Raw genomic sequence first — 24,535 nt, forward strand, 5'->3', positions numbered from 1 at the left:
TATTCAATCAATCAATGAAATATTCAATCAATCAATGAAATATTCAATCAATCAATTAAATATTTAATCAATCAATTAAATATTTATCAATCAATGAAATATTCAATCAATCAATGAGAGATTCAATCAATCAATCAATTACTAACCTGGCAGCATAATCAGCAGCATACATGGAGGTAAAATCAAACATAGCAACATCAGGCTTTCCATAGTGGTTCACAGCAAAATCTAAAACAAATATGATTCTTAATTTTACAAAATAAGTTTTTACATAGATACAGGTAATCATTGTCAAGAAAAGGAATTGGCAATTTAAATGTTTCAAATCAATGGGTTGATTTTCACAGTTTTTCGGTTAGTTACATTATAAAAATTAACTATGGATTTTGCAAGCTTAAGTCTAAAGTTTGATTCAATTCTAATACTACGGGTGGTAGTGTTGCATTAGAATTTTACTTTCTATTGATAAAAGAGTAGCTTCGCTCCTTATTATTGGTCAATACTCAATAGCTGCATTTTTATTCTACATACAGATATGATATACCTACTCGGAAGAACAAAAACAAATATAGTTTACTTACGTAAGCAAACGTGTTATTGAACGTTTACGGATCGTGTCAAGAAAAGCAGTATTCCATCAAGTATTTTTTTTAATTAAAAAGACAAATTGTTGCATGAACCAACAAATAAATAAATAACAGTCCCCAAAGTTGTCAAGCCAACGAAAAAAAAACGTTACCATAAAACTTTGAGGACTGGTTAATAAACAGCCCATTGTCCCCTTCCTTTCTGGGTAATGAAAGAACTATTTTTTTTCATTAAAAAAAACAATAATATAATGAAAAAGGAGCATCACGTGTAAGGTTTCTGATCAATTTGCCATTAAAAGTCCCTTAAAAGTCAAAAATGTACTAAAGTATTTTGGAAAAAGGCAGATTCTTTATATGATCCAAATACCCTTTATGCTGTATGGTGATAGGAAGATCTATTTGATTTCTCTACTTCTTTAGACTTTATTAGAATTTGAAGTGTGTTGTATATTTGAGACAAAGGTTGGGGGTACATATTAGGGTTGGGCCGGATACTTTTTTGGCCGGATACCGGATAACCGGCTGATTACTAATGCCGGATATCCGGTTCCGGCCGGATATCTGGCCAACGTTCGATATCCGGCAAATTACCGGAAATCCGGCGTCAAAAATCAGCCGGATATCCTGTAACCGGATAGTTTAAATATCCGGTATCAGGCCGGATATTGAAAAAATTGAAGAAAAAAATATTCTAAGAGGATAACGCCCATTTTTCTCACCATTTTGGTGAAAAAAACTAAAAGAATATGTGGGAGGAGGGATGATATGAATAAAATAAAGAGTTTTGAAAATATTTTTCCATTTTATTTCCTTCCTTGCTGAAAAAAAACTAGGAGGGGGAAAAATAAAAAAAATTTGCAGCAGGGAAAAAAAATGAATCTTGTGCAGAATATACACCCCTGATTTAAACAGATACATGTTACTGTTAGCCCTTTTGATTTGCCTTTAATGTAGAGGTATCTTCTCTAGTTCTAAATAATTTAACATATTTGTATGTAATGTAGAGAAGAAAATAATATTATCGTTGTACTACTGGTACAATATAAGAATCTAAAAACGAATATTTGTTTCTGTGGAAAATAATAAAAAAATAAAGAAAAACACTACCTACAAAGTTTGATCAAACCAAACTTAAAGTAAACACCGAAGAAAAATATAGGTGAAGCCTATGATGGACATTTTTATAATAGTACAGATATAGATTTGTTAAAAAGACCCTTCAAAAAATTCTCAATTTACATAAAATAAGGGGTTTACGACTATGTTTCATTGAAATATATTTCTGTATTAATACAGGATTTAAATCAAAAAAAAAATTTCTTTAAATGATTATGGCAAATTTTAGATCTTGTTTATTTCTTTATAAAACAAGGATGGCAACATTCTTAAGTAACGAAATGGTCACATTTGTTCTTAGTTACTTAGAAGGGCATCAATAAGTGAAAAAATTTGTGAAGTGCATATCATAAACCGCCGACAAAAAAAAAACATTTCAATTGGTTTATTGTTATTTATGCATCTAAAATTTAAGAAAAAATAATGGTTTAATAGGGGAGTCTTCTCAAATAAATATCAGACTTCTATTTGCATCATTCGTAAATTTTACATTTCGGCTTAGGAAATCAAATACCCCCCATAGCGAAGGACTAATGAACAGAGTTAGTTATCATATAGATGCTTATTGCTTAGCAAAATGTCCATATTAGAATAACAATAGGTAGAATATAGGTTTTTCATTATATTTTAGAAAATCATGTTTAGAGAGTAGGTCAAAGTAAGTTATGGAGTAGCTTTGGAACGATCAAAACCTTTTTCTTATCTACCTTTAACGAAATAAATTTTGCAACGATTCTAGAGAAATGATTCTTATTCTTTTTTGAGCCTTATTTTTCTGGCGAACTTTTTATCCATTTATAGAAGAGTAGCTTCTCTATAAATAGCAAAAACCTTTAAGGTACCTTATTGAAAACAAATATGATAAGGAATAAAAAGCGTAATAGATATAAAAAATAATATTTTGCCTTAAAACTTTTTGTTAAAATAAAACTTTTTTCTAATCGAAACATTTTTTTGTAATGGTGACAATTTTTGCCGGAGGAAAATCATAAAAATATAGGTAGTAAGGATTTTATGTCTGAAGCTTAAGATCTCGGTAATTACTAATCTAAAGGGGTTTTAGGCTATTCAAAAAACATATCCCGCCCTCCCCTAGAGGCTAGAGGCGCAAGTTAGTATATTGTACTGTTCATGAAATATAATAATTTTTCAATGCTTTGCTATTTATGAAAATAGTAATCCTTGTTATATTATTGTTTGTATATTATTCTAGAGAACCATTTACCCAATCAATCAAACATAATATTTTTCTTACCTACGCTTTATCACGGTTTCCACCAAAAACGTTACAAAATTTGTTTTTTTTGCAAAAAAAAAGTTAGGAAGACATAAAAAAAATTGTCAATAACGCAGCTTATCTAAAACTTGGGTATTTTTAGTATGTTAAAAAAAGGATAACCTCAGCTGCTGTGAGAGCCGAGGCTTTTAGATTTCCTTAGGGCATAGATGAGAATAAATAAAAACCATCATTTTAAAACAAATTTAAATTTATGGGAAGGGGGTAGTGTTTAGTGGTGTTTGTGTTCAACTTTAGGTCGATTAGGTTAGATTATATTGTGGATAGACAATTTATTTCCAAGTCATTGGGGTTTCTGTACCTGCAAGGCACTTTACTAGAAAGTATCAAGTCCTTATGAACAATTTCCACTTTGGTAAAATTTCTTGTTTAAACGCATCTCTATGAAGGCTGCACTACTTATGGTCATAATGGTCCTTATTTAAAATTCTGCGTAATATTTTCCAGTAAGGCTTCGATACCGATTAATATCCGCTTATTTAGAACGATTCTCTGCCATACTGAAAAATAATGTATAACATCGTATTACAAATACTTATTAAAAGAAAAAACAGTTTCGTTATCCCTTTTGACAGACAAAACTGGTTTTAATCTTACACGGTCGCGGGTCTAATTATATCCATTAGGTATGTATCAAGTACATTATAAATGACGAATAAATTCTCTTAAAATATTTAAGCTATCATATACATCTTGGGGCAAGATAGATGTTTCTTGTTTTAACGATTTCCTGAACAGATTTTCGAGAATAGCTCTAATTACTTTACAATTAAACTTTGCTTTAATTAAAATATTGCTAGACATTTGTGTTAAAGAATATCTAACCATGTTCAATAGGGCGGGTCCATTTCCCCCTTTTTTTAGATTTTACTGCCGGCGCGCGGGGGGTATAAAAAATGCCCATCCCCTTATAAAACTAAAAATTGAAATTTCTTCAAACACAGGCATGTTGCATATCAAAATGACCACATTGAAATGCTGATTACGAATCTGAAAACCGTTTTGAAAAGTATTGCTCCTAGTTCGAATAAGATCTCATTAAGTACCTAAAAACAGCTGATTTAGTCAAAATTGTTCAGTTTGGTAGGATATTTGAAAATCATTTCAGACTGAATCAATATTTTTCAAAACGGTTTTCAGATCTGTAATCAGCATTTCAATGCGGTCATTTTGATATGCAACATGCCTATGTTTGAAGGAATTTCAATTTTTGGTTTTATAAGGGGGCGGGCACATTTTATACCCCCCGCGCGCCCGTTGTTTTTGGATTAAAAGTTTCACAGGGTTTTATATTGGCCCAGTAACCCTTGCCAATGTCTACTAATGTGAAATTCCAAAATCGACCCACCCTAATTTGTACAATAATTTGATTTTTATAAAAACATCATTTATTAAAACATTTATGTTACCTAGCTATTATTTGATATTCAATTTATTTTTTGTTTCTTATTTTCATTAATAAATATCCTAAAATTAATTTCCTTACAATATGGCTTAACAATACAATATTTTTGTTTTCCAAACCACGTGTTATTTTGTAAATTAACTTATTACTATTTTAATCAGTATAAGAAAAAATGGATAAATAACTCAAATTTGCTCGACACAACCTTATTAATGCTGAATCTTGTGACTATGTGGTATAATTTTGGAGGCGATTAACCTTCAAAATATACAGTTAACAAATGTGAATTTTTGATTCTATGAACAGAATCATGCTTGTTATGAAAAGTATAACTACAATATAAAGAAAATATAAGTGTCTTGCCAATTATCAGTTATATGTCTGTGTCTAATGGCCGTTAATAAAAGGATATTACTTCAAACTCGTTACAACCTTATCATTACCTTATGATTTCAGGCTAGACTATGCTTCTATTTAGATGTTTTAACACTTCAAATCGTATCTAGAACCAGCTAAAAGTAAGTGAGAAAAAGATATTTTTTTCAGGGATCGAGAATCGATATATTATTACTAGGATGTTGCACCAGATTTTCGTGTACTATGTGATGCTCGCAGCTGGCTAAAATAACGATACACCCAATCAACCCCCTCCACTATTACTGGATAAACAAACTGACCAATAAATGAGGTACATTCAGCAACCTAAAAAATCCATTCCATGGAGGAAATCAAATAAATAAAAATGTAAGCCAATGAACAGTATTTCTTTTCCTCGATATTTACAAACTACCATAGGAATATTGGGGGAAGAAAAAGGGGGGGGGGGGTAAAATGTGGTGACTCGTCACACGACATACCAGCAATTTTATATTGGGTGCTACTCCCTTAGTTTTAGAGATAATTGGATGAAATCTTTTGGGCTGGGTCACTAATAACCCCAACTATTGGTATCTTTCAAAAAAAACGGCGGCGGGACCGCCGATCCCGCCGCCCGCCGCCGTTTTCCGCCGCCACCAAAAAAAATTTTTTTATTGCATTTCTCGCCGAATTAGGCAATTTGGAATCATTCGAGACCATGTTATTTTTTTCAAAAATTTTTCCCCTTACAAGGAACCCTGCGGGGGGACTTCCAAAATCTCGTTTATCAAGGTATATTTAAATACAGTAATTTTCCTGTGATTTTGAAGATATTGAAACAAAATCTTTTTAGGTTGGTAAGTAAAAAATATTTGAATTAAGAAAACGGCGGCGGGACCGCCGCTCCCGCCGTCCGCCGCCGTTTTCCGCCACCACCAAAAAAAATTTTTTTATTGCATTTCTCGCCGAATTAGGCAATTTGGAATCATTTGAGACCATGTTATTTTTTTCAAAAAATTATCCCCTTACAAGCAACCCTGTGGGGGGACTTTCAAATTCTCGTTTATCAAGGTATATCTTAAATACAGTGCTACTCCTGTGCTCTTAAAGATATTGAAACAAAATCTTTTTAGGTTGGTAAGTAAAAAATATTTGAATTAAGAAAACGGCGGCGGGACCGCCGCTCCCGCCGTCCGCCGCCGTTTTCCGCCACCACCAAAAAAAAATTTTTTATTGCATTTCTCGCCGAATTAGGCAATTTGGAATCATTTGAGACCATGTTATTTTTTTCAAAAAATTATCCCCTTACAAGCAACCCTGTGAGGGGACTTCCAAAATCTCGTTTATCAAGGTATATTTAAATACAGTAATTTTCCTGTGATTTTGAAGATATTGAAACAAAATCTTTTTAGGTTGGTAAGTAAAAAATATTTGAATTAAGAAAACGGCGGCGGGACCGCCGCTCCCGCCGTCCGCCGCAGTTTTCCGCCACCACCAATTTTTTTTTTTCAAAACATAATCTTTTATCTTTTAAGGTGTTGGGTGGGTAAGTAAAAAAACATGGTCTCAAATGATTCTAAATCGCCTAATTCGGCGAGAAATGCAATGAAAAATTTTTTTCTGGTGGCGGCGGAAAACGGCGGTGGACGGCGGGAGCGGTGGTCCCGCCGCCGTTTTCCGCGGTGGTACCTCTGCCATTTTTTATGTAAATATTTTTTACTGACCTAGCTAAAAAGATTTTGTTTCAATATCTTTAAAAGCACAGGAGTAGCACTGTATTTAAGATATACCTTGATAAACGAGAATTTGAAAAAAATGACCCCCCGCAGGGTTGCTTGTAAGGGGAAAATTTTTTGAAAAAAATAACATGGTCTCAAATGATTCCAAATTGCCTAATTCGGCGAGAAATGCAATAAAAAAATTTTTTTTGGTGGTGGCGGAAAACGGCGGCGGACGGCGGGAGCGGCGGTCCCGCCGCCGTTTTCTTAATTCAAATATTTTTTACTTACCAACCTAAAAAGATTTTGTTTCAATATCTTTAAAAGCACAGGAGCAGCACTGTATTTAAGATATACCTTGATAAACGAGAATTTGAAAAAAATGACTAAGTCCCCCCGCAGGGTTGCTTGTAAGGGGAAAATTTTTTGAAAAAAATAACATGGTCTCAAATGATTCCAAATTGCCTAATTCGGCGAGAAATGCAATAAAAAAAATTTTTTTGGTGGCGGCGGAAAACGGCGGTGGGCGGCGGGAGCGGCGGTCCCGCCGCCGTTTTTTTTGAAAGATACCAATAGTTGGGGTAATTAGTGACCCAGCCCAAAAGATTTCATCCAATTATCTCTAAAACTAAGGGAGTAGCACCCAAAATAAAATTGCTGGTATGTCGTGTGACGAGTCACCACATTTTACCCCCCCCCCTTATCATAATTCGTCCTATCCCTGTATCCCTACATTTTTTGCAACTTTTTTATGATATTATCTGCTGCAACTTACAATAGGACAGAAAAGTTGATTAAAACAGTTTATACCTGGATAGGGATCTGCTAAAGGAAAGTATGTCTTAAGTTAGTTAGGCTAATGATACGCTAAGGGGCTGAGATTCAGCCAATTAATTCCATTTGAAATTGCCGAAAATTTAGGTAATATTTTAGTGTTGTATAATTGGCACGGCGTTACACTTGTTGTTTGTAACTAAAGGGAAGTGGGTAAAGAAGGAGGAGAAAAAAGAAAAAAAGGGTCATACTGAAATTTTCACTTAGAATTGTTTGTCAGAATCCTGGTCCCTTGTCAAAAGATTTTAGAAGGACTTAGTTCTTACCTAAATGTGGCAGTTGGCCCTTGGTGGCAAAATCCGCAGCTTCTCTTGCATATTGGAACAAAGCCTCCTGAAAAGAAAGAAATTATCAACGGAATGAAAAACAATCAGAATACTTAAAATAACTAGGACTGTAGATTTTCTTGAAAAGAACAGGATATTATCATGAAAGCATAACTTGGATCTTACACTAGATTTTTATATTTTTAATATAGTTAAACTTGCAGTGGGCTAAAATAACGATCCCCTCCCCTCGGAATGGATGATCAAATAAATGAGTTCCGTGTTAGCAAGTTAAATTGATGAAAATTTTTCTCCTGTCATAATATCCACGTATATTAACCATCCATTGATGTTATTGTTTGTAGATATGCTTATTGCTGTACCATTACTGTTTCAAATATTTTTTACCTAAACATTTTTATTTTCATATTCAGAAATTCTTCAATAATCCTTATCAAAAGCAATAAAATAACATTGGACTATTAAACACATGGATAATAAGAACTAAATATGTAACTAGCGGCTACGCCCCTAGAGTCCTCTAGTGGCACTTTAAATGTTTTTTTTTATATCTAAAATATGGCTATTTTGCGTTTGACGTTTATTTTTCGTTGAACTCTCTTTCTAAAATCGAGAAGTTAAAAAAAAAATTATTTCTCTAGGGAGGGTGGTGGTACCCTCCCTTAAAATAGTTATAAGCCTTCCCGGGACATATGAGAATCTACCCTGTTAAGGAGAACCCGATCGGTTCAGTGGTTAGCGAGATCCTTCAGTACAAACATACAAACACACAAACATCCTGTTACTTTATTATAAGTATACATATCATGTATACTTCCAAATTTGAAGATAAATATTACAACATCTATAGATTAAAAAGTATTGGTGTAAGACACTAATCAAAGGTCCCAAAAGTATTTTAGGTCAACGAATGAGAGAATGTGTTTAGAAACATTAGGTACCAGCATTATCTAGAGTCTAAGGCTTTCTCCCTGCCTGCCTACGGTACTCTTTATTTTGAAATTTTGGAAGAAATCATCCTTGACTAAAACATGCATTATTTGAAATGAAGTTTATAAACTTAAAAGAAAAAGTTGTATAAGAAATAATTGGTATTACAAGAGAAAATTGAGAGTTCAATATTTTAAAAACCTATTTTCTTTTTTTGTTGTTAAGTTTTGTAAGCTTTACCAGAGATAAAGGAAGAAACAAGTCAGGGAAAATACATGTATACGTAATTATAAATGCTGACTTTGGGACTGATGGCTTTTACTTCCATAGGTAACAACGCAATTTCTGAGCCGCAAAGAATAAAATATCTAGAGAATTGTGCAAATTTGAAAATAAGATTGAATTTATGACATATGATATTACGCGCCTGTAATCCTTATAAAAAAAATAACAGGATCTGTAATTGTCTTGTGTAACGAAGGGCTGAAACCGATATGGTTCTCCTTTGCATTAAAGCTTCTCAAAGGTCTTGTAACTATGTTTGGGGTGGGTAGCACTAAACCTCCCCAGAGAAATCGCCCTTTGTGAAAAAAAACCTCAAAAATTTTATTAACATTTCTTATAAAACTAAAATTAAAAGTTGAAGGGGGGGGGGTGTTCGACTTTCAACTCCCCACCCCCTTTTTCACTATAATTTAATTAACACTGTATGAAGTATTGAACTTTTCTCTACAATGATCCTTTCCTTTTTCACTGAGGTTTAATAATTGTCTTTCTTCAAAGAAGAACTTAAAAGGGGACTTTTTTGGTGCATAAGAAACACAGTAAATATTTAGTCATGTGTTTCTTATTAACATGATGTGAAATGATTTTAGAATAATTTCATTAGAACCCGCCTTCAGAAAGATAATATTTAAGAAATTTGCAATTTTTTTTGCGTCAAAATTTAAGAAATTTTAAGTCATAGAATAAGGAGGAATAGAAATGAAAACCCTAAATATTTCTGGGAAATTTGAAGGAATCTTTGACTTGCGCAGTAAAGACAATAATGATAAAGTACAAATCACAATGACTAGTTGGACAAAACTAGAAAAGTTTAATTTGTATCAACATCTAATATAAGAAACATAAGAGCGCAACTTAGTTTTATAATATAAATACTGAGACCAATATTTTTTTGTAAATTTTCTTACATAATTATTTTTTTAAGGCTTAATATGCACATTAAATTCATTTTTAATCCATTGTGAATAGGGAAGAGGAAGCTGGATTCTTGGCTACATGGCTTTTAGTAAATCATTGGAAAAGAAATTTATTTTGAATATTTTTTCTGAATAATTACTGAAATCATGTTATTTACTAACAGCCTTGTAGCCGTTTTGGTCTTTCAAAAGTTCCAATTTTACTTCAGGCTAGCCAGGCAGAATCTTCTACCTGGATTCTATTCTATACTTTATCTTCTTTGTTTTAAGTGTTGTAAGGTTTTTGTACCTCTCTTTTTCTTTTTATAATTTAAAATGGAGGGCGGTGTCTAATCTGCCCCCCATCTGATTTGCTATAAAAGGGTCTAGGGGCATACCTAATAGTCAAATATAATACAACAATTTAATATGTTCTCAATCATAACAGTTAATTGTATGCCTTGGCATAAGTTCATGATAATTTCAAGCTCTGCCCATTTAAGAATAATAATCCTTGTCTATAATATTTAGTTATACTAATTTTGTTACAAAATTTGTTTAATTTAAGTTTTCCAAAATTAAATCTCTTAGTAATACTAATTATACAAACCTTGCATAAATGAAAAATTCAATGCAGGGATAGTACAATAGACAACAAATAATCTTCCTCAAAAGTCTTGCGTGTAAAATTCTACCATTAGAAGCTGGTTTTAGGTGTAAGAAAATTGTAAATTAAAAACTCCTGAGTCCCTGAATAGTTTCAAAATTAGCGAAGTTCAAGTTTGTATTTTTTTCCTTCAGGTTTTCCTTGCTCAAGAAAGGGAGGGATAGAGCAATATAACGAAAACTAATTTGCCTCTGACTTTTCTGCAAATCTAATAAACCATTTAGATACTTTTTTCATGGGAAATTATTATAATTATTGAAAATATTTTTTGCTTTAAGAATATTTAATTTTGCTTGGTATACACAGTGTTAAATAAGAGGATCTTTTACAGTTCACGTTAAAATGTTCCTTGTAACGTTTATCTTCATAAGAAGGCCTTTAAATAATCTAGATGATGATACAATGACGCAAAGAGAAAGCTATATTAAAGAAAAAACGTGTAAAAGTCTTTTTCGCGCATTTAAGTGCAATGCGAGATAACTGTGCATTATTAAGTAATTCCCCGTTTCGCCTTTAAAGTTTTTAGTTTTTTTTGGAGATAACGTTACCAGGAATATTTTACCGTGAACTGCACTAGATCCAAATAAGATATTATTTATAAAGTGTAATACATAAATGAGGTTTGACAAAAAATAGCATCACAGTCAATGTGATTTGACATGCTTTTTCTCCACGAGACTTGCTGCCGTGTAAAACGTGTAGATATTAAAAAAAGATAATTTTTCTCATAGTAAGTAAAATATATTTTTTTTTCATTATAAAGAGTATTGGATTTGTCTGTCTATTGCACTTATAACAGAATCCCGTTAAGGCCACCAGGTAGAGCAAGCACCCATCCCCTAAATATTTTCATTGTATTCTATGACCTTGCACCTAGTGTGGCCTCACTAAATACCTTTAGACGAAACCTAACACATCTAAGGATGGCTTTCAAATCTGTTTGGTTTTATTCAGAGAACTCGAATAAACTTTAATTGGAATGAAATCTCTTACTCTATCCTGACACCTAAGCAATAAAGAATAGCTAAATATCGAATCGTATTATAAACAGGTTATATGAAATGTATAATTATACTGATTTTAGCTTATACATGATTGTACATTTTTATATTCGTATACATAATTTTTCAGTATGGCTAAGACCCAGTTCTAATCCACCGGATATTAATCTGTTTCGAAGTAAAACTTTACTAATATTCAGAAGAATAGGTTTAGCAGTCTTTTTTTGTTAACAGTACAATATTGTTATATTATAAAACTTTGTGGTAAAAGTTTTTTAACATTGTTCTAAAAGTGCCACAAAATATCTTTTTTTTTTACAAATTCATAATTAAGAATTATAGAATTTGCATAGTGAGATGCAGTGTTTTATAAATATAAGCTAATATAATACCAGAATTTTTAATAAAGAAAAAACTAAGTAACCTTTAGAAACCTTTTATAAATTCAAGAAATATTTAGTAATTTTACAAAAACATTTTTGATTAAAGGTATGATTTTCAAAGACACTGAAAACTATTCCTGATAAAAATGAAATTATTAAAAAAACAGACTTATCAATATGAGGGTAAACTTTATCTAAAATTACAGCAACAAATACCAAAAAAAGGAAATCCCACAATGTTCATTTTACATGTAGCTTTTATTAAAGGTAAGAGGACTGGTAACTTTTAAAATAAACCCGCGACACGTGGCTCAACCAGGGTTGTCGAATTGGGCACTTTTTTTGATATTGGGCGGCCTAATTGCCCAAAAGGGTTCTGGGCGGGTTTTGGGCGCCCAAAAGTGGTTTTGGGCACACTTTTTGGGCAAATGTCGTAAAAAGCATATAAAAAGGATATAAAATAGCCTAAAACCATACCTAGACTTATTATTAGAAATAAAATAGCCTAAAACCATCTCAGGACCTATAAAAGCTCCACTGGAAAGGAGAACCTTATCGGTTCAGCTGTTAGCGAAATCCTTCTCTAGATACAAAAAAGCTTACTAATTTATATAGTTAACTAACGGCTACGGCCTTAGAGGCCTCTAGGGGCACTTGAGGAGGGGAGAGTCAAATTTGATAATCCAATTATTATATTAGATTTGAAAAGAAAAAGTAAAAAAAAATTTGGGGGGGGGGAGGAATAATTTTTTTTTTTTTTTGGGGGGGGGGTTCCTCCCCCCATTTTTATTTTTAGTTTAAAAAATTTTAAAAAAAGTTTTTGGGAGAGCTTAATTTTTTTCTAGGGGCGATTTCTCTTAGAAGGGTGGTGGTACCCTCCCCCAAAATAGTTATATTATAGCTATGAGAAGCTACCCTGTTAAGGAGAACCTGATCGGTTCAGCGGTTAGCGAGATCCTTCGGTACAAACACACAGACACACAAACAAACAGACACACATCCTGTTACTTTAGTATAAGGATATCACCCAAAAAATAGGCCCGCCCCCCCCCTCTTTTTTAACCCCCTCCCCTTTTTCTCTCCCCCTAAAAGGGGGGTGCCCAAAACTGCCCAAAAGGACCTTATATTGGGCGGCCCAAAAGCGCCCGCCCAAAACTGCCCGCCCAAAATGACAACCCTGGGCTCAACACGTAGCGCATCCGCTCGTCGTCGGGAAGGTGATAGGTTCGAATCTCGGTCCAACACCGCGTCATAACTAAAGACGTTAAAAATGGTTCCCACTGCTACTATGTCAGATGTGCGACGTAAATAGTTAGAGTGGGGGGAATGCCTTGGCCCAAAACAGGCGCAACTCGCTACCATGCACAGTTGGGACTTCTCAGACAAAGGTCGTGCATCTCAGAGAGTTGGTTGTCTGATGGGTGAATGGACGCTTTACACCGCAATCATAAGTATTATATGTATGTTTCAAGGTGCATTGACACCTAGCCCACTAGAGTCTTAACTCTTTAACTTTTAAAATAGGCATGAACAAAAAAGTGTACAAACTTCCCTACCTTACATTTTAATAATACGTATGTGTGTCCTAGACAGGCCTAATTTTGTGGTAGAAAAAGATAGTAAAGTTTTTACAATTGTTCGCTCCACAACTTTTTCTGGACTAAATCACAAAAGGGAGAGGGACATTTAATACAAAGAAGAAAGTCGTAGTTGCATTCGAGAACGTCTAAGCTTTTTTTTGATTGGGGTGGGGGGCGGGGGGATAACCCTTCTCCTTGACGTCCTTAGTTATGTTAGTAATGATGGGAAAGGTAATATTATTTAAATGAACTCTAAAACTGCTTGTTAATACAGCAAAAAGACAATGGTAAAACAATCCTTTCTTGTATGTTGAATAAATATTTTTCATTTAGGACATTTATGAATAAAAACAAGTATCATATGTTTCCCTGTTCTAGGTTTTTTTTTACATATATTGATGTCTGAAGTGTTTCTAAGACATTTATTGTAGTATGTTACACCTTTAAAACTAATCAGTGACAACAGACCAAGAGCCTACTTTTTAAAAGCGAAGCTTTTCTATAATTAGGGTAGGTCGGTCCGTCCGTCCGTCCGTAACGGATAGCTTTTTTCGTTAATTTAGACATGTTAGAATTGTCCTATCGATTTCAAATTTTGCATGGTGATTCTTTTAGTAGTTAGGTACTATTTAGAAAGCGTAGCAACTCTATAATCATTACCAAAATGTCCGTACGTCCATTTTAAACATGTTGATTTTTTAAAACTTTTTTAATAGCTTCTTTCGTTAATTTAGGCATGTTAGAATTGTCCTATCGATTTAAAATTTTGCATGGTGATTCCTGTAATAGTTAGGTACGATTTAGAAAGCGTAGCAACTCTATAATCATTACCAGAATATCCGTACGTCCATTTTAAACATGTTGATTTTTTTTTACATTTTTAACAACAAATTTGTATGTGACCTAATTATCCGAATGATCTGATTTTTGCTATACTGATTCATAGGACAACAAAGTACACTATTATAAGCGAAGCAACTCTATAATCAAGTCCTAAAAATGTAAGTATGTCCATAATCATTATCCTGTATAAAGCAGTTTTTCAACAAATTTACTTACAATTTTGCTTTTACTCTTATACATTCGCATTCTGATTATTCAGTTCTGACATTATACAAGTGTTAATGTCCGTTTGTCCTTCCATTTCAGAGCTTCGCTTTTATGGATGTTGTCATCCTTGTTTATATAAGAATAAATCCGCAATATAGTCAAATAAAATACGTAAAACTTTATAAAAGTTGTGAAAATGTTAACTTTTTACTTTTCCTAATGTAAAACTAAATTATTTGGTCTGTTTGGTTATTTCTAACTCCAGTTGATAATATTACATAGGTGGTTAGGATAGGTTTTAAACCAATTTTTTCTCTCAATATGTTAAGCGGCTTCCCCAGATGAGGCCTCTAGGGACGATTTCACAAAAATAGTTGTGGTAACTCTCTCCTAAAATATTTTAAAACCCTTCCAGGACCTATAAGAAGCTTCTGGTAAAGAAGAATCATAACTGTTCAGTGAAAGCGAGATCCTTTTCTTCAAACACAAACAGACAGACATATAGATAGACATCCTTGTTACTTTTATATAAGAATATATTAAAAGCTTTTTATTCCAATATATACGCAAAGTCAATTACTTTATAGCTGCTCTACTTTAAATAAAATATTTACCTGGTTTATATTGTCTGGTGACAGCAGAGCGGAAGGGTCGGCCAGATTCTCTATCAGAACTCCCTGTCATGTGGAAATTCACATAAACAATATTGGGACATTTTTCAGATTTTCAGAAAAACGACTATCCTTTTTTTAATCGTTGGGTCGATTTCCAATAATTTTTTTTGAAAGTATGGAACATGCACATACTGTTCAAAGTAAGTCACACAAATTGAAGATCATTCAATTATAGATATCATTTCGTCTTCATATTACATATTTTAGATTACATTTACGCAAAATATAAATAGCAATAGCAATTCAGAGTCTATGGGAGTCATCTAGTTGATTAGAGTAAAGCAAAGATGCATCAGCAGTTTGTGAGGTAGTAATAATTTACAATACTTATGAAAGCTGTGCTGAAATATAAGTATTAAGATTAAGCGACTATAAGTGCAAGGTATAGTTTATGATGTTAAGTTCATACAAAACAACTGAAAATTATACAAATATATTATAAAAAAAAGTTATCTATATAAGATTACTTAGTATAGTCACAGAATCAGACGCGCAACTTAAAAGAGCCAAATCCACCAAAAAAAAATACCCAACTTAGGCCTTCTTCAGCCAAATTTTTACTCAGTTACATGACATTAGGGAAACCGAATCCGCATCCGACTAATCCGCGTGTATGTGTCGAATCTTCAGCCGCAGACACCCTTCCTTAGGCATAACTAGCTTAATGCTAATCAAAAGTTATATTTTTCACTTTGATAGATATGACTAATCTAAGCTATGCTATTTCTAGATGTACAAATATTTTTAAACATTTATCTTACATTTCCAAGTGTACAAAAAAGGACACTAGGCATTGTTCTCCTTTTTTTCAAATTATCATTTTTAGTAGCGAAGCTACTCTATAATTCACTTTGTCCGTCAGTCAGTCCGTCAGTCAGTCCGTCAGTCAGTCCGTCAAACCGTAACGCTATGGGGGAAATGGGATTTACTCAGCTCCTATAAAAGATAGAATTCTGAAATTTTTTGACAACATTCCCATCATTAAGGAGCACAATTAACTATAAAACATCACTGGCGGTCGGACGGTTTTTTAGCAGGTTTTAGGCTATTTTTAGATTTTCCACATTTTCCCCCATATCTTTGGTGTTTATGGTCCGATTTTCAAAATTCTTTCAGTTAAAGATATCAAAATTAAATTTTCCGTCGTTTGGAGAAAACAACAATAACGGTCAGACTGCCTTTTTGCAGGTTTTTAGCTATTTTTACATTTTCCACCATATCTTTGGTGTTTATGAACCGATTTTCAAATTTTTTTCAGTTATAGAAATCAAAATCAAATTTCCCGTCGTTTGAAGAAAACAACTATGAAGGTCAGACTGCCTTTTTTGCAGGTTTTTGGCTATTTTATATTTTTTTTACATTTTCCCCCATATCTTTGGTGTTTTTAGTCCAATTTTCAAATTTTTTTCAGTTAAAGATGTTAAAATTAAATTTTCCGTCGTTTGAAGAAAACAACAATAATGGTCAGACTGCCTTTTTGCAGGGTTTTGGCTATTTTCAAATTTTTTACATTTTTCCCCATATCTTTGGTGTTTATGATCCGATTTTCAAAATTTTTTCTGTTTTAGATATCAAAATTAAATTTCCCGTTGTTTAAAGAAAACAACCATGACGGTCATTCCCATCCACGAAATTTTGTGCTTCGCTACTTATGGATGTTGTCATCCTTGTTTATATCTATACTACCCTGTCCCGTTTTAGAAAAATTTTGTTAAAATTTTTGCCCCCAGCCATAATATGGTTGATTTATGCAAAATAATGACCCATGCAAAATAGTTTTTCTGTAATGCAAAAATTGCGATGGTACAAGCACTGCAAAGTTTTTAAAATTTGCAAAAAGACCTGTTTTTAAAGCTCTTGTACCATCTCAATTTAAAAGATTTTTACAAAATTTCAATTCTAGTGTGTCAATATAAACCTGAAATTTACCAAAAAAAAGGGGGCAGTCTCAATTATAACATATGAAGGACAAAGGTGCAACAAGTAATTATCCAAAGTAAAAATTGCCAAATTTCATACATTAATAATAGGGTTAAGCTGGATTGGACGGATACGGATATCTGACTGATTCAAAATGCTGGATATCTGGTATTCAGGTTTATATTGACACACTAGAATTGAAATTTTGTGAAAATCTTTAAAATTAAGATGGAACAAACTTTTTCAAATCTGCAAAAAGACCGTTTTTAAAGCTTTTGTTCCATCTCAATTTTAAAGATTTTTACAAAATTTCAATTCTAGTGTGCCAATATAAACCTGAATACCGGATATCCAGCATTTTAAATCAGTCGGATATCTGTATCCGTCCAATCCGGCCTAACTCTATTATTTGTGTATGCAATTTGGCAATTTTTACTTTGGAAAATTATTTGCTGCACCTTTGTCCTTCATGTGTTATAATTGAGACTGCCCCCATTTTTTTGGTAAATTTCAGGTTTATATCAACACACTAGAATTGAAATTTTGTAAAAATCTTTTAAATTGAGATGGTACAAGAGCTTTAAAAACAGGTCTTTTTGCAAATTTTAAAAACTTTGCAGTGCTTGTACCACCGCAATTTTTGCATTACAGAAAAACTATTTTGCATGGGTCATTATTTTGCATAAATCAACCATATTATGGCTGGGGGCAAAAATTTTAACAAAATTTTTCTAAAACGGGACGAGGTAATCTATACATATAATTCAGAAAAAAATACTTATTAAGACATTTATTGGCCCTTTATGTTTTTAAAACCCTTGTTTGAAACCTTATCTTTTTACCTTATTATGTGAAAGCCCGATTGTATCCGTTTTTCATTTTTCAAGCCTAACAACACGCTTTCCAACACATCTAAATTGGATGGTTAGAAACGTTCATTTTAATTAAAAATTCCTTTATAATGTTATAAAAGTAAATATAAATTTAATAAAAAAACTAATTCTTACACCGTATAAAGAACATGCAATCAAAGGATAAATGCCTATGAGATGCCTAAAGAGTTTTCAGTTACACAATTAACAATTATTCTATTGAAATAAACGGAATTTCCTTTTAAATATGATATAAAATCTACTACCTACTTTCTTAGAAGAGGTAGGTAAGCAAATATGTTTTGAATAGTTGAGTTGATGTAAAATGTTTTTGATATTAACAGCGTACTTAAGCACAGGAATACGTGGGATATACAATATGAAGAATGAATAGCGCTTTATTTGCCTTTAATTTATATGTTGTGTTAATTATTACCTCTTGTAGAATTCTATCGAGCAATATTAACTTGGTCATTTCAATTTATATATTAATCAATATCATAGTTTAAATTAAATGATTTTAAATTCTGTATGTAAATAAGCAAGTTAGCAATACTTATCAGTGAAAATTACACATTATTTAAAATTTTTGTCCTGAAATTTATTCTTTAAATGTTCAATCCTTGAAATTTCCGACTTTAACATCAATTTCGCATGTTACATGTACTTAGTGATGTACCAAAAAAAGTAACTATCTTATTTTGAATTAAATAATAGTATGCATTATGATAAAAAGAGAATTAGTAACATAATAACTAAAATGAAACTATCTCCCATTAAGTGCAGTTCTTAGCTTTAAAGCTGCACAACTTAAAAACAAAAATATTCTATTTTATCAAAGAAATACAAATCCATGTGTTGTTTCTATTAAAAAATTATGCTCACAATACTTCTCCTTCAATAATTATACGCTACCTAATGCATAACTCCACACCTAATAATAAGAACGTAAGATGGTAAAATATATTTTTCCATCTAATTTATTTTTGAAAGCCCTGTTTATATTTATGTTTGCATGTTTGATAAAGTAAAAGTAAATAGAATGGTTATGAAACGCCTGCAGCTTTGTAAAATTCATTTGCAAATTTTTGTACAAAATAAATGTAAAACACAGAAATTTAATTTTTATTCATATTTCTATTTCCATTGTATCATAATATTAAATCCATTTTAATTAAACATATCATAACCCACCCCTTCAATTATACTCCAAATGCAGATTTACCTCCCCCCCCCCCCCTGTTAAATATTTGTTTGCAATTGTGTCCTGAAACGAAACATTTTCTAACAATAATTTTAAAAAAGAAAAAGTTGAGCAAAAGAAAGGAGTAAGTTGCGCAAAAAATCCTTGTAGGTTGTGAGTTTTGTCCCTTTGTCTGTGATTATTCATTAATCAAAATGATTTGTTGTAAACAAAGATCCCTAAGCTGGATCTTTAAATCATTTTAGTGGTGAGCCAGATCGGGGTGCGCCGAATTTCAGCCAATCACAGCGCGGCATTTCATAAAATGCTGTGCTCTCATTGGTGGAAAGTTGGCTCACCCCGATCTGGCTCACCACTAAAATGATTTAAAGATCCAGCTCTGGTTTCTGCATTTTACTGTATAACATCTCCTTATTTAAACAAGGAAAAATTTCCCGGGAATATATTTCCATCCAGCAAAATCTGTGGTACACTTTTCCTGAAAATAAATCTTGAATACCCCCCCAGGCTATGTTTCGATTTAAGGGACTTAAGCAACGCCGTCTGTGATGATGGCGGCTCCGGCTCCAGCTCCGGCTCCGACCTAAAATAAGAAAAACTCGACATATATTTTTTCACCATAAAAAAAATATTTTTTAGATTTTACTTTTGAAGGTTTTAAAAGTTCAATTTTTGATAAAAATGGACTTAAAAAGGGCATTTGCACATGACAAAACAGAGTTACCAAATTATAATTTATAAAAAATCTCTTTATTTATCCAGTCCGGAGCCGAAGCCGTTTTTAAACGAAAATTATGGCTCCGGCAAAAAATGGCGGCTCCACGGCTCCCTGCTCCGGCTCCGAAACACTGGGCGGAACAGGTGGGTACATAACAGTTTTTCTTTGGGTGCAATTTGAAAAATTTTCAGTGATCTAAATGGATAAGACAATGGCCGATGATTTGATGTACATCACCAATAATGATAAATAAAATTACCCCTTCTGTCGTTTACAAAAAGTAGTTGAAACGTTTGGACACTTAACATGCTGAATAAACCAATCAAAATTAAATAAAAGTCCCCAAAGTTATTGAGCCAACTGTTAAGAAAAAGTAAATATAAAACTTTGAGGACTAGTGTAATAAACAGCCCATTGTCCACTCCCTCCCTGCAGATTTCCCCATTCCTGTTTTTTTTGTGAAGTACAAAATATTTTTCTTTTTACCAGAAGAATATTAAGAAACAAATTACTTATTATCCGGGATTGTTACAGTTATTCAGCAATTTTAATTTCATTCTATTTCTTAAATTGCTAAAATATAAGATATTTGATATCCACATTCTAACGTTTTTGGACTTGATAACAGAGATGCTTTGCTTAAAATCAACATAAGATCGTCTGCTCAATGAGTTGCTAAGTTTTTTTTATTGTATCTAACTTAGGTTGGATGTGTAGTGTTATGATATTTATGTAGGGGTAAGCAGTTTTTAACACCTTTAGGCTATACCAGGGATCTTTATAGTTATTTCTCGCATCGTATTATAAACGGCTTTCCGCGGATATAGAATGTACAATTATGAGATTAAGACTATTTTTTTTTAGCTCCGGGGTGCCGAAGGCACCGGCTAAAAAAACTGGTTTTAATATTATGATTGTACATTTTTATATTCGTAGAACGCTGGATATAATACGATGCTAGACATAGTTTTTTCGTTTGGATGAGAACCGGTTCCTATCCACCGGATTCGAATGAATACGAGAAAACAAATGACAGAACTACCCCTTCAAAATCAAAATTATCAGTGGAAAAATTCGTCATTGAAGGTTATTATTCGTCAAGCCATATAAAGGAAGTAATAGAAATCTGACTCCTAGTGGTTTCCACAGAGAATAATAAAATTTACGTTTTTTTCAACTGAACCATACAAACCCCGTTTGAAGGAAACCATATGCATTTTTTTATCTTTCTTAGATGTTACTAAGTGGTCTAAATAACGTGTTAATTAATATTTCAGCAATAATCCATGCTTCCCTTAAGTCAAACATTTAAAAATCTATGAATATCTGCCCTTTTTAGGTTAAATATTACATAACTAGTTATTATCATTATATAACTAATTGCACAGTACATGATGTATGGAAATGTTAATTAAAAACGTGTTTACACCATACCTAGACATAATCCTATAAACTGATATATTAAGGTGTGAATGTAAGTTCTTTAACATCTCGAGAACTACTATAGAATAAAGTAATATTTTTAGCAATTAGTAAATTGTGTGACGAAGTAATTATTGTTTAGAGTAGGGGGAGGGGGGGGGGGGAGGTATAACCATTCCATTAGAAAATACCCTGGAAATAGTTTGCCCTAAAAAGTTAATAAATGGGGTGTTACCATCATGCAACCACATATACATATACAACGGCCCTAGAGGCATGGGGAGATGCCTAATCCTTCCAACAAAATATTGGAACAACGCCCCTTACGACTCGAAGGCTAAACCAAAAATTTCATTAAGAGAAACACAAAACATTTATTATCACCACCTTAATTGTTTCATTTTTCATCAATTATCAATGTTTTCAATTTAGTGTTGCAGCGCTTTTATGGAAAAGTTTAACCTTATTTTTAAAGTTTTTTGGACAATTTAATTTTTTTATTTTTCTATGACAAGAGTACTAATCTTATTGGTATGTACAGTACAGTACAAGATTTACATAAGTATGCCAGCAGAAAAATATGTTTTTATTTTTAAGAAACTAAAACTATGTACACTACTTGTTACATGCTTATATCTCTAAAAAGGGGTAATTTCAACCAACGTGTATTCTCTAAGCAATTGGGAGTATAATGAGGGGTCTTAAAGGTTAGGGAGAGGTTAATCCTATAAAAAGTAATAAGCTTTTTTTGTCTGTAGCGAAGGGTCTCGCTAACAGCTGAACCGATATGGTTCTTCTTTACAGTGAAGCCTCTTATAGGCTCTGAGATGGTTTTAGGCTATTTATTTTTAAAAAAATTAGTCTGGGTATGGTTTTAGGCTATTTTTCTTCCCTTCAAATATAGAGCCCCTAGATGCAAGGAGCGCAGCCGCTAGTCTAACATATTTCAAAAAAATTTTGGAGGATGGGGGTAAACCGCCTTTATCCCCCTTTTTAGACGTCCTTGCTTTGGGGGATAATTTATCATGACAGAATATACCCCTCTAATAAAACCTTGATTACCATATCAGTAAACTATTTGTTATTAAAGAATGCTTAATTAACCCCCATTCATTTTGCTATAGGAAATATTGATTAAGTCTACCAATATGCTTTTCAAGTACAGCATGGATATTGCATAAAAATTTTTTAATTTTTTTATATCCAAAAGTCCAGGTTAGGTTTAAGGCTATTTCATATACTGGGTAAAGTCCTCCAGAGATTCGTCCCCCTCCCACAAGCCCCCCAAAATATCCTCTATGTAAAATAAACACTATTTCTAGATAAGTTTTTTAAATAAAACCAATGCCTAGTTTGTTTCTGTAAATGGTGCGAGATTGTTATTTGTTTTCTTATTATTTTTATCAATTCATACTTATGTAAAGATTCAAAGAATATCTTGAGGTTGATAAATTGAGTTATTTCGGGATAATAAATATCAAATTATTATTATGTAAGAAGTTTTTAAACAAGATAATAGCATCAATTCAGAAAAAAAGATGACAATTACCTACCTAACAATTAATTAAAATTAATTAAGACATAAAATGACCAAAATATTTGTAACAAACTTAATCAAGAAATTATAGAGTGGCTTTGTAATGCATAAGATAAATTAAGCTTTATCATTTCGCGAATAATAAATTCATAATTTTCAATAAATGAAAAGATTTTGTTGTAATAGCTGTTCGTTAAGCTGCGCCAACAGCATGGAATACCCTAAATGTAGTAGAGTAGCTGTAAATCAATAAATATAGATGTATAACCAGACAGATAGCTTCCTGGATCCCCCTGTTGCGGACCTTTTTCGTCTGCTAGCAAATTGCTTACTGCTTTTTTGTAGCAACTTGGCTGTATTAATATTCCCGTCACTATTGATTGATTTTCAAAGACCCAATAGAAAGTAAGCACAAGGTCTACGGGGTAGGTACATACTGTTATTCAACCCCTTCCCCCTCTACTGTTTTACCTTAATAGAGTAGCTTCGCTACTAAAAACTTATTTGTTTATGTAATTTCCTTGGCAAGTAAACTTTGTTTCTTTGCTGTCATGACAAAGTAATGAGTTTCATCTGAAAAGTCAGGTTAAAGTTATTGCCACAGTTTCAGAAAAATGTACTTTGGCGGATAAATAGATTGCATGTAAAGTCCAGTTTAGCTAATCGAAAGTAGAATCAGCTAATAGGACCATGCTTTATAGTAAAGGATGTAGAATATACGTGGATATTATGACAATTAGGAAAACTGTTATCAAATTAGGTTGCAATTTCGCCTGTCATTTACTGGTCAGTTCGTTCATGTAGAAGGAGGGGAAGGGATGGGAGTACTGGATAATCTGATGTAAGAATCAAGTAATAATAAATCCATTTCATAGTGCATATACCTTTCATATTACCTATTGAAGTGTTAATAAAGAAATAGGAATTTAAGAAAGTGATAAACATCAACCAAATCTAAAACACATCAAGTTAAAAGGGGGTAGGGGATTGGGGAATGGTAAATCTAGCTTTTATTCTAACATCCCTACTTCCCTGAATGCTAATTATACACTCTTGCCTAGCAACTTAAAACGTGTCAGATTTTTTGTAATATTACATAAAAGTAGAAGTATAAGACTAAAATATGGGAGTTTGGATCAGTTTGAATTAAACAAAGCGTTTAACAACCATCATAAAAATCTCAGAGATGTAAAGAGATAAGACAATGGCTTATAAATTGATGAACACTCACAATGAAGAAACAAAACATTTTCCCTTATGTAGATCAAAATTATTGGCTGAGACGTTTGAAAACTCAACATAATGAATCAACCAATCAAATTTCACTAAAGTCCCCAAAGTTGTTAAGCAAACGAAAAAGAAAGTGTTACAATAATGCTTTGGGGACTAGTGCAAAAAACAGCCCATTGTTTACTCTCTCCCAGTAAAAACTAGTTTTGGAGTCTTGGGCTGATATATCAATTGTCGTCGATCCAAGCATAAAAGTAAAAATATTTATATATATATTTTTTCTTCATTCAACAACCTTTGTATGGAAGTCCTAATAATTTGAATCTAGGTGGCAATAACTTTCCTTTGTAGTAGACAATATTTTCTAGAGAAATTCCTAGTGCTGCGTTCAAATCGTTGAAAAACTTCTGGTTGAATATAAAGGCAACACCTGAATAAATGGATAGGTAGTTAGATAATTAGATTTTTTAGAGAGATAGGTTTTAACAAATGGATGTTGTGTTAATAACAAGGATGGTAACATCAATAAGTAGAAAAGCACAAAAAAAAATCATGGATAGAA

The 24,535-nt window shown here is 32.6% G+C and overlaps 1 protein-coding gene across 1 annotated transcript in view; it reads right to left on the minus strand.

The window, feature by feature from the left end:
* Positions 1–24,535, minus strand: part of Mical (Molecule interacting with CasL) — a 237,842-nt gene that overhangs the window by 132,577 nt on the left and 80,730 nt on the right. Inside the window, exons 14-18 of the mRNA XM_080171110.1 lie at positions 24,317–24,403; positions 23,263–23,316; positions 15,011–15,072; positions 7,584–7,650; positions 147–228 (exon numbers count right to left, since the gene is read on the minus strand). Coding sequence (XP_080027236.1) covers positions 147–228; positions 7,584–7,650; positions 15,011–15,072; positions 23,263–23,316; positions 24,317–24,403 — 352 coding nt within the window. The remainder of the gene's footprint in view (positions 1–146; positions 229–7,583; positions 7,651–15,010; positions 15,073–23,262; positions 23,317–24,316; positions 24,404–24,535) is intronic.

The sequence above is a fragment of the Acartia tonsa genome, chromosome 9 (assembly GCF_053477335.1).
Source record: "Acartia tonsa isolate MP-2025a chromosome 9, ASM5347733v1, whole genome shotgun sequence".
Lineage (NCBI taxonomy): Eukaryota > Metazoa > Arthropoda > Copepoda > Calanoida > Acartiidae > Acartia > Acartia tonsa.